Source organism: Bison bison, unplaced genomic scaffold (assembly GCF_000754665.1).
Source record: "Bison bison bison isolate TAMUID 2011002044 unplaced genomic scaffold, Bison_UMD1.0 scf7180017860862, whole genome shotgun sequence".
Classification (NCBI taxonomy): Eukaryota; Metazoa; Chordata; class Mammalia; order Artiodactyla; family Bovidae; genus Bison; species Bison bison.
In genome coordinates this window covers 42,818-54,310 of record NW_011491434.1, presented here as the reverse complement: position 1 = coordinate 54,310, position 11,493 = coordinate 42,818, and the positions used below count along the sequence as shown (strand labels likewise).

The window sequence follows — 11,493 nt, the reverse complement described above, 5'->3', positions numbered from 1 at the left end:
GACGTGGGGCTGCCACAGCTGCTCTTGGCCTCCCTCCTCCCCTAAACGTGCTCCCGCACGCTTCCTTCTGCTCCTCTCCAACGGGGCATGAGACTTGACAGCCAGCAGTAGCCAGCGGAAAAATCACTTGCAGGGAGTCAGATCATAACCTCCCCCTACGGGCTCGCTCGGTGGTCTCCTGCTGAAGGACCAGACAAGCATAATTCCCAAGAAGGGGACACCATCAGACGTCCTGAGATGCTGAGAAAACGGTAGTTTCGAAAACATGCAAATTCTGCCACAGGTTTTTATTTTTTTATTTTTTAAATGTCAGATTATACTTTTAATACTATGTCAGTCAAAACATACCTGTGAAGCAAAGCAGTCTACAGGCTACCACTTCGTGACCTTGGCCACCACTCATTGTCATCATCTATTGCTTTTACTATCAAGTGTGAAACTTAAAAGTGGGTACCTCATTAAACTTGCCGGGGAACTGTGTATATTGGGTTAAGTATCTGGTGTTCCTTTGTGAGGTTTCTTTAAATGAACAACCAGAGGCGCCATTAGGTTATACCTCTTTTGCTTTGTAACAGGAAAAGCATAAAGCAATATATGCTGTTTTTTAAAATATATATGATTTTGTTTTCAGCCTAATGTCCAGCAGCTTCACAGCTAAAGCCTTAGAGATGGGCATATCAAATTGGTCTGATCTGTTGGCCCAGCCACTCGGCAGAAGCTGCAGAGGAAATGGAACAAGAGTTAAGTGGCCATCTGTAGTTAGTTAATATGGCTTTGTGGTCTGCACAGTCCCCTTTGCCCAGGTCAGCTTCGTTGACTTTTTTCCAGTATCTTAAACTAACGGTTTGAGTAATGCTCTCAGGACAGTAATCTTATTAGTATTTCAGATCTTTGGTGCTCACTTCATTCTACCTGAACTGATATTTCCCCCATTAGACACTGCCTTATCACTTCTCCTGTTTGACAAGTCTGAAAGTGAAGTCACTCAGTCATGTTCGACTCTTTGCGAACCCATGGACTGTAGTCTACCAGGCTCCTCCGTCCTTGGGATTTTCCAGGCAAGAATACTGGAGTGGGTTGCCATTTCCTTCTCCATGCCACAGGTTTTTAAAATCACCTTTAAAAGGCACATTAGCACATGCTGTAAAACTTAATTCACATCCATCATAGTTTTGAAAAAGACACCATGATTATCTCAAAGAGTGTTGTCCTTTGGAAAGGGAAAATAATGGCTCCTCTGCGTCTGACTCGGCAGCGTTCTGCTGAGGCGAAACCCAAGCCCCCTCCCAGAGCACCAGCACAACCCAGTGGGACCACAGCACACCTCCCCAAGGACGCGGCCTTCAGGGGTCACGTGCACCCGTCCAGCTACCCCACCCTCCGGCTCGGATCTAGGTGGACGCAGCAGATACAAACTTCAACCCCAACTGCACCGTCTCCTGCACTCAGAAACACTTCACTTCGCAAAGGCTTACCTGTAGGTCAGATTCAATGAGAAAGATGCCCAATGCGATCACTGCGTCTCTCCGCCTCTCATCCAGCTGGAAGATCCCATGGAAATCTACTGGGCACATACAAAGCAGCTTTTGGACCTAGAAAATGAGACAAAAAACCACGGATTAAAAATACATAAGCCCACATTCAGAATGGACCAGTACGAAAAAGCCCAGTGAGTCTATACAACCAACAGGCTGTTTCCCCAGTCTAAAGATGATAGCAAGCACACCTCCAGCCTCTGAAGTGACGCTACACACGTCCTTTGAGGACCCTGGCCGAGAGCTGAGCGGCCGTGCCTGCAGCAGTAACGCACAATGGCTGAGGTCTGCTCCTCAGTGTTGGGGCAGCCTGGGTCCCTGCTGCCCAGCGGTGCCCGTGAGCAGGTGACCAAAGCCGCAGGCACCCCACCTCCACTTACGGCTCTTTACACTCCGCGCGTGTACAGCGCTTGGGACGGGGTGGGGCCCTCAGCAAGTACGCAGTGAACAGTGTCCACTGCTACTGGACGTGCCCTGGTGGCGAGTGGAGGGCGGTGGGTGGACAGTCAGCAATTAATGGGACAGATGAAAACACTGGATGACGGTCAGAACCAACCAACAGGAAAGGCCACCAAAGAACCAAAAATCGGGATTCAGTACGGAAAGGAAAACAGGGGATGCCAATCCTGAAAATCTCTGCAGAGGAAGCTCTGAAGGCGCACCAGGAGGCGCTAACGCTGCAACCCATGGATGTGATGAGCAGCTCTTACCGACGCTCACAGGTCTGGTGGGACGTTTTACAGGCAAAGTAAACTGAATCCAATGCTTGGCATTTGCCCTGAAGATCCATCAGTCAGTTACCACTGAGGACTTTTTATAGAAAGTAATTCTGTTGCTCCCTTAAGATTTTAAAACAGAAAATACACGGGGACAAACTGAAACTGGCAAGTTCAGTTCAGTCGCTCAGTCGTGTCCGACTCTCTGCAACCCTGTGAACTGCAGCACAACAGGCCTCCCTGTCCATCATCAACTCCCGGAGTCCACCCAAACCCATGTCCATTGAGTCACCGATGCCATCCGACCATCTCATCCTCTGTCGTCCCCTTCTCCTCCCGCCCTCAATCTTTCCCAGCATCAGGGTCTTTTCCAATGACTCAGTTCTTTGCATGGGGTGGCCAAAGTATTGGAGTTTCAGCTTCAGCATCAGTCCTTCCAATGAATATTCAGGACTGATTGCCTTTAGGATGGTCTGGTTGGATCTCCTTGCAGTCCAAGGGACTCTCAAGAGTCTTCTCCAACACCACAGTTCAAAAGCATCCGTTCTTCAGCGCTCAGCCTTCTTTATAGAAACTGGCAAAAGTTACATAAAATGCTTTCGCCCCAGTGCTGCGTTTACTAACTGACGATCTGAAACGATCTAAAGCGCTGCAGGAGTAATCGCGGTCAACCATTTGATCAAATATTAGGTTAAACCCTATGAAACTGCTGATATGCAAACGTTTTTGATCTATAAAAACAATGCTTTTGTAAAGTTTAACCTAATGGCACAGACATTAACAATGGCATTTTTCATGGCACAGAACAATGCTCTAAACATTCTAGAAGCCAACAGAAGACAAGGTCTGAATTACATACAAAAAAAGTGTGGGGAGAAAACGTATCAGGGGATTCCTTGGCAGTCCACTAGTTAGAACTCTGCGCTTTCATTGCTAGGGCCGGGGTTCAATCCCTGGTCCGGGAACTAAGATTCTGAAAGCTGCACGCTGGGGTCAAAAAAAAAAATCAGTGTCAATGCTTCCAAGAGACAGGCTGACCGGAGGTGTTACATTTCTTCTTCATGTTTCTTTATATTTGCCATAATATGTTCTAAAGGCAAACAATCCTTGTGTCATCAGGAAGCACGTCCCGTAGGTTAACATTAAAGTACACACACAAGAGGGGAATCCGTGCCGTGTGAGTAAATGCTCAGGCGGAAGAGAACCCCCGTGACAGGCAACAAGGGAGGGAGCCACGGAGGCCCAGAGCTGACGGAGCAGCGTGCTGACCCCGGCCCTGCCCCACCCAGCACAGCCAGGGGGACCCTGGGGGGCTGCAGGGCGGAGCGAGACTCAGAAACGCGGTGCCACTGGCCAAGCCTCCAGACCAAACACGGAGAGGACCACTGGTCAACACTCGCAGGCGCCAACACTGCCGAGCCTGAGCTTCTCAACAGCGTGCTCCCGTCCTGTCCTCTGTCCCTGCAGGCTTCTTGGGGGGCAGGGTAAGGATCGCGGAAGTGAGACGCACGTGGACTTTGGAGTTAGACCCAGAGTCACCCGGCGACGCGCAGAGCCTCAGCCTCCTGTCCACGCGGCACCCCGGCAGGGCCAGGCACCAAGGCACAGTCCTAGCGGGCTCAGCACATGCCCCATGAGGGTGGGTGGGGGCAGCGCACCTCTGACCCACTGCCCCTCTGCTCACTGGCACCACCAACAGGAGGCGCCGCGACGCAGCGAACCCTGGACCCAGCCCTGCCCTCACTCCAGGCAGGCGAGAAACCAGGTGATGGAGGTCGTGCAGGAGGCTGGCTCTCCCTGCGGGGAGTCGGCGGAGAGCCTCTCCTCTCCTCCTCCTCTGAGAACTCACGCTGGAGGACGCCACTGGCAGGGTTTCCTTTTTTGTGGAAAGGCACATACACTCTTTAGAAGGCTAGACTGGCGCCGTGCAAGCTTTACGACCCAGGGATCTTTCCGAGGGTCTGGGAGCAGTCCTCTGGAATGGACACATCGAGGGGGGTGGCACCCCGCCTTCCCAGCCACCCCCGTCCCTGGAGGTGGGCAGGAGCCTCACTGCCACGAGCTCCTTGTGCCATGAGGTGAAGCTACTGCCAGAGTGAGGAAACGCCCAAGCACGTTACCCAGAACTAGACAGGACGCCTAGGCCGAGCGCCGCAGGGCAAGTCAGCGTGAGAGCGGGTGGACGTCGGGTATGTAGGTCACAGCAGAGCTGCAGTTGCGGCCTTCATTACACGCTGGCCAACGGAACTGTTCTCAAAGTACACAACTCGTGTCATCTGAAACCTCTGGGCACAGTCTCCTGGGGGAACAAAATTCCCTGAGAACTGAACGTTAAGCTGTAAGTATGAGTGGTGTTTTCTGTTGTTGAATCTGCTTTCTGTCACTCTACGTCCTGCCCCCTTGGAGAACACGGAACATAAGTCAGCATTTTCTAAGAGATTCAGCGCTGCCTTGGTAGACAACGGTGCCTGTGACAATTCTGGCAGGTTGGCAAAGCAGCTCCCTCAAGCCTCAGCTTCCTCAGGTATGAAAGAACCAGCTGACAGACTCCTGCAGTGAAATCCTGTGGACAGGGAACTCCCACCTGCAGCCCCGAGGCCACAGCGGGATGTGGACACAGCTTCCTGCCATAAAGCACACTTCACACACGTGACAGCCCGCTTCGCACACGTGAAAGCGCGCTTCGCACACGTGACAGCCCGCTTCGCACACGTGAAAGCGCGCTTCGCACACGTGACAGCCCGCTTCGCACACGTGAAAGCGCGCTTCGCACACGTGACAGCCCGCTTCGCACACGTGAAAGCGCGCTTCGCACACGTGACAGCCCGCTTCGCACACGTGAAAGCGCGCTTCGCACACGTGACAGCCCGCTTCGCACACGTGAAAGCGCGCTTCGCACACGTGACAGCCCGCTTCGCACACGTGAAAGCGCGCTTCGCACACGTGACAGCCCGCTTCGCACACGTGAAAGCGCGCTTCGCACACTGCGCTGAGGGCTGGGGAGGGGGCGCCGAGCTGAGCCCTGCGACTGCCCGGGACTCCTGCCAGAAGAGGCGCCCCGGGCCGCAGAGCGGGTCCCGCTGCTCTCACGAAGCCGAGGAGACAGGGACGGGGAAAGCGGCTGGAGAGCCAGGAGAAGAGGGCGCCAACTGGAAGAAGCTCCGCAAATCCGAGTCGTTGGTGCATACGCTAAGACAGACCAGGATAGGGTCATACCCCGAGAAGTGGGGTAAAAATCAAGCAAGGAGCTGGAAGCCGAAGGTTCCCAGGCCCTCGGAGAGCTGGGAGGAGCCTGGGCTCCTTCCAGCCAGAGCGACAAGCCCGCAAAGCTTCCGTGGAGAACCTGCAGGGCCACGCCTCGGCAGGGGAGTCGGGTGTTCCTGTGGCAAAAGCTGGTTCAGACCCGCCCTAACCAAGTTTAAAACCAGCTCTGCAACAGCTGCAAGGAAAGCACCTGAGAAATGCAGCAGCCTTCCGGACAAAACCCCTCCACAAACCAGGAAGGTGTGGGAGCGTCCCCAGCCTGACGAGAGCCCGCAGCTGGGGCTCCCCGCTGGTTCCGGGGCGAAGAGTCCGCCTCGCGGAGCAGGCCACGCGGCTGCTGTCCCCGGTGAGGCTGCGGGGCCCAAGGGCTCTAGAGCCGCTGCTCTGCCAGGAGAGAATGCTCCCGGTGCCCGTGCATCAGTCACACCATCCACACCGCGGACTTCTCCTTCACGGCGCCTGTTAGCGTTCCCCGTGTTTACTTCCAGCTTTTGTCTAATGCCGCTTCGTCTCTCTCCACGGTGAGCCCCATGACAGCAAGACTGTGCCCATTTCTCTGCCCCTCTAGGGCCTGGCCCTCCACAGGCCCTCCAAGACCGTGTGGGAATGAACGCCAGCGTCTTTTGCTTTCACCATGGTGAACCCTCAGCCGGCCTGAATCCCAGCTTCCAGACGAGCTCTAAACAGAGATGCTCAGAAGAGAGTGGCTCAGCAGACAGAGTCTCTCAGACTCATTGAATACAGGCAAGTGAGCCTGGAGTCACTTTGCTGCAAACCTGCATTTATGCGGCAGGGTTTCATGCAACTGAAAGCTGTGCTCTGGCTGGTGTGGTCATATGCACAAGAGGCCAAGCTTTTTTTCATGAGAGAAGCAGATAACAAGAATAAATATGTGAATAAGAAACCAGGAGAACAAGAGCACAGAAACATTTCAGGAACTAAACTCGACGATGGGAACAGCCACTGGAGGAAGGCACTGAGGCGCCGTTTCCAGCGAGTGCAAATGGCAAACGGCAGACAAGAGTCAGAAACATTTCTGCCCTCTGGGGGAGCCGGCAGCGGTGGCGCACACGCTCCTGAGAGAACCCAGGGCGGCCGTAAGCGCTTCCCCGCGCAGACGCAGGCCCTCCCCGGCTCCCCAGGCAGACGTGGCCTCTGGGTTTGGCCCCTCCACCCCCAAAGCTTGTCTGTCTCCACTCTGCTCTTCCAGCAAATCCTGTTCCCAACGCTGGTTCTCCGCCTCCGCCACCTGAAATGCCTCGCCTCAGCAGCCAGAGCGTGTAGCACATGCAAAGCCCACGGCCGTTCCCATGAAAAACCTCGGCTGAGGGTGACCTCCCAGCAAGGCCCGCAGCACTTTCACTGCCTCAGGGCTCGGTTCACTTTATTACCTTCTATCACATTCTTCACAAACCTACCAAGAGCCACAAGGAAAGAGTTTAGGCCCACATTAGAAGTGATCTGCTCCTCCCTCTCCCCGCCCCCACCCCAGCAAAATACCAAACAGCCAAGTATCTTCCCAGAGGCTTTAATTCCAAAGCCACAGGGTTCACCACAGACTCCTCTCTGGACAGACACTGGCCAGCCCGGCTCCTCGGACTGCTGCAGAGTCGCAAAGTTACCTGAGACCAGGACCCCGCGCGCAGCTGGGACCCGGAGCGGCCCCGGCCCGAGTCAGGACGCAAGCGGCAGCCCTGCAGCGTGGAGAGAACACAGAGCCCAAGCTCCCACAGCACAAAGGGCGGGAGCACGGCGGCGCCACGGAATCTGAGCACAGGAGGTGAGGGCACGGCAGCGCCACGCAATCCCAGCACTTCTGCCCTGCGGGCTGTCTGCTTACCTCACAGTATAACAGAGCCAACCGCACCCAAACATTATCCTGGGCTCAGAAGGATAAGGTACCCTCTTATGCTTTCTGAGTTGGCAGGGAAACATACGACAAAATCCAGCCCTGTGAAGCTATAGATAAACCAGTACAAGGTGTCTTACCAACGCTATCACAACACGCAGAACCTTCTGGAAGCAGGTGGGCAGTTCACATCAAGACTCGTCTGCGATGTAACACAAGGACGTAATTCAGAAGAAGACAGTGCCAGGTGTACAAACACGCTGCTTCACAAGGAAAGACCAGAAAGTCTAAACAGAGAAATGCCTAAGTACGCATCACCAATGCAAAAAAAACCATGTCCCACCATGGAAACAATAACTATCAGCTACTTTTGCAAAATACAGTGAACATAGCTATACGTGGTTAAAGGCTAAAAAGAGCTTTAGGAAATGACTGTGCTGATGGCTTCATGGGATGGGCTGGGCTGGGCCTCTCACCAAATTCATACACTGACATCCTAATGCCCAGGTACCTAAGCATGAGACTGCATTTGGACACAGGTCATGGAAGGGGTGATTAAGTTAAAATCAGGTGATTAGGGAGGGCCGGTCCTACCAACAGGACTGGCTTCCTTCTAAGCAGGGGGGGTTAGGACACAGAACAGAGGGAGACCACTGAGGACACAGGAGAAGACGGTGGTCTACACGCCAGAGAGAGAGGCTTCCGGAGAGACCAGCCCGGCCCACACCTTCATTCTGGCCTTCCAGCCTCCAAACTGTGAGAAAAGTCACTTCTGGCGTTTAAGCCACGGTAGGTGGCACTTGGTTATGGCAGCCCCAGCAAACTAATATAGTTAAATGTGGTTTGATTCCAGGTAAAGATTTTCTTCTTCTTCCAAGTATTTCCTAAAATGTTTCAGAGTTGACTTAACAACACTGGCTCCAGCGGCATGAACACCCTCCTCTCACTCAGTGGTTCCCTTTTAACGCGGCTTGACAAAGGAAAGGGAGCAGGAGGGGACACCTTTAGCTTCGTGATGCTGAAGAAAGGCCAATTGCAGGACTTTCCCTCCACAGCCTGGACCACCGTGAACTGCAGAGCCCACCGGCTCAGCTCCTGGCCACCCCTCTGCACGCCGCCCGGCGCACACCTGCCTGCAGGGAGGGTCTGGTCCGACTGCACGCTGCAGGCCGGGCCCTTCAAACGCCGGGGCAGCCAGCTGAACGCCCCGATATTCTGGCGCTCTGAGGAAGAGCCACAGGGGAGGATCTAAACACAGCTCCGGAGGGCGGGAAGAGGGGCAGGAGGGCACGGGAGGCTGCCTGCTGTGCAGGTCTGCTCGTGGCTCTGCTTGCCCGGGCGTGGGGTCTGCTGGTTCAGCACAGGCCAGGGGAGAGGAGGCAGGAGCGGGCCCCCTGATGTCCAGGGCACAGAGACGTGTGGCACAGGGTACAGGTGGTGGCGGCGGCGGCCTTCTCAAGACAGGCAGGAGCCCGGAACATAGAGCAAAAAGATGGGCGGGACATGGGAACCAGAGACGGACACGCTGTAGACAGGACTCGCTCTCTTCTCCGTTGCTCTCCTCTCCTCTCTTCCAGAGGCAGGGGCTGCGGCCTGGGTGGGCCTCACAGGGGCCCTTGGAGGTGGGCTGCAACCCTCAGGCTGGGACCGCAGTCCTAGAAGCAGCCCAGCAGGAAAAGGCTGAAGCTCAGACAAGAATCTGAGAATAGAGGCCAGGAGCCCTTGAGCCTGGTCACCAGACCCGGGACACAAGAACACCCAGCGGACACAGAGCAGAGCTGACTTGCAGCTGGTCACCCGAGCAACCAAGTTAGGGGTTTCCCATTTGCCTGACCTCACGATCAATGCGTGTTTTCTGGAAGAGAGAGCAAACTAAGGAATTAAGGACAAGCGGCACGCTCTGCCCTGTGACAGGCCTGGCCTCACAGCGTGGGTGAGGGGGGTGAATGGAGCGCGTCACCCCCTCCCCCCGTGGCATGCCGAGGGACAAAGACAGGGCACGTTGACGTTGTGTCCCTAAAGTGCCCCAGGGCCGCGAAAAGCAGGCGGGCTGTCTGGGCGCCCATGTCTGAGCCAGGACGGCAGGCCCAGCTCAGAAAACAGCCTTCCTTGGGCCGACCCTATCTGTACCAGGTCCCACTCAGGCCTCTGCCCTCTTTGGAAGAAAGAAGAAGAGAGAAGTGAAGACAAAGAAATGGGAGGGGAGAGTTTCAACACTCACCTCTCCCTATAAGTCTCCACTTTCTTACCGCAGGTGGGTACTCAGAAACTCCTCTACTCTTAAGAACCTCGAGAATCCTTCCCTCAGGAATGCAAAGGGCTTCTCGTCCACTGTTTTAAGTAGGGGAGTGGAGCGAGCAGACACACTGTATAGGGCTGAACAGGAACAGTGATCCGGGGTGTCACCGAGCCTCAGGAAGGTAGAAGCGGACAGGAGAAATTCACACATATCCAGTGGAGTCAGCCACAGGACCCTCCTCCCGAGAAAGAAGGGCCGCACGCACACAGGTGTCCTCTCGGTTAAATGTCACCCAGCGCAAGGGTCTCACCGAGGAAGAGGACAGCTGGAGTCTGGAGAAAGCCGTGCGGGGGCTTCCACAGGGCCCTGCCTCGTCTGAGGGTGCACCCCAAGCACGCTCCCCTCACAGCAGCGAGCTTCGTGCCAAGGTTTTTGCTAGGGGCTGGGCACTTAGGCACTGCCTGCCTAGAAAGTGGGTGCTCAACAGAAACCACGCTGCTCGTGCGGAGTCAGACACAGTGAAGCGCCCTTATCAGGGGTGCTAGGGGACGGAGGGACAGTTCAAGCGCAAAACTCCCCACACCAGCCAACGGCCAACTTCCTGAGCAGACCCTTCTGAAGACAGCAGCCCTGGGGGCTTGCTGTTAACTCTTTCCTGCAGTGGTTTGTAAATGAGGCAAAGACACTGAAGGCAGAGTAAGAGATGGTTAGAGAGCCTGCCAACCTGAAAGCTACATTACTTAACTGTCACACATTCTGTAATCTTGACAACAGCAACCTTACGGTAAGAGACAAAGGTACCGACAACACAGCTGCAGTTACAGGAGCTCTGTGTGATGGGCAAAGAAGGCTGAAGCAGGAGCGCTGAGCTGAAGGTGCATCCTTCAGTGAATGAGTGGGGAAACGTGCTCCCCTTGCTAGAGCCCCAGGACACCCTCCTGCAAGATCATCCAATTCGCTGCACGCCCTTCTCTGAGTCCAGTGAGCACATTCTGACAGCAGTCTGGGTCCTCCTCCTAGGAAGAGAATGCCAGCTGCAGATCTGACTTCATGAACCAGTGCTGTGGTCCACCATCAGGCTCACGAAATGACAACAGGGGTCGTTCATTAGGCACCTAAGTCTACACGAGGCATTCTGCGGATCCTCCCACCTCTCTCATCAAGTATTTTGTATTTTTCAGGAAAAAACAGAGAACTAGACTGGTGAACTGAGCTGCCCAGAGTCACACTACTGGAAGTGAATGATATAGGATTAAAATTCAGGTGGTCTTATCTCTACAACCCATATTTTTTCCGTTCGATTACACTCCTTCTCTGACTGAGAAGGTAGGCTGGCATCAGTTTCCCAAGACCTGCTCCCTCTGTGAGTCTGCGAATCTACAGGAGTCGAGGAAGACCCAGGTCACTCTGCCCAAGTGCTGCCTGCGACAGCCTTTTAGCTTCTCCCGTCCCCAGAGCCACAAAACCACCCCCAACCGCTCTTCTGCTGTTGGACAAGGTTCTCGCCGCCCTCCAGGAAGGCGGGGAAGAGTCGTGTCGTCCCCTTCATCCTCACACCAGGTGGCGAAGGAAAGCGGTCCTTCCCTGCGCATCTACGTGGTCCAAGCACCTTCTCCTCGAGCTCATCTAACGCTCAAGAACTTCGTGTCACAGATGAGGACACCAGAGGCTCCGAGTTTTGAGGTCACCTGATCACCCCACAGTGACGGTGCAAGGACCCTCCATTCGGAAGGCTGCGTCTCCGCCACTGTCGCAGGCGCCCTCGGGGCTTCGCTTCACCGTCCTCTGCTCAGATAAGGAACCCCCGGGCTGAGCTCTGCGGTCCAACGCCCTCTGCTCAGCCGGTCTAACGCCTCCTCTTGCCTCAGAGAAAAACAACGCGCAGCGGGT

The 11,493-nt window shown here is 54.9% G+C and overlaps 1 protein-coding gene across 1 annotated transcript in view; it reads right to left on the bottom strand.

The window, feature by feature from the left end:
* The window catches only part of LOC104982911 (phosphatidylinositol 4-kinase alpha-like), a 10,794-nt gene extending 8,976 nt beyond the window's left edge, over positions 1–1,818 (bottom strand). The window contains exon 1 of the mRNA XM_010832344.1: positions 1,476–1,818. Coding sequence (XP_010830646.1) covers positions 1,476–1,574 — 99 coding nt within the window. The 5' untranslated portion in view covers positions 1,575–1,818. The remainder of the gene's footprint in view (positions 1–1,475) is intronic.
* Between the last annotated feature and the right edge of the window lie 9,675 nt (positions 1,819–11,493).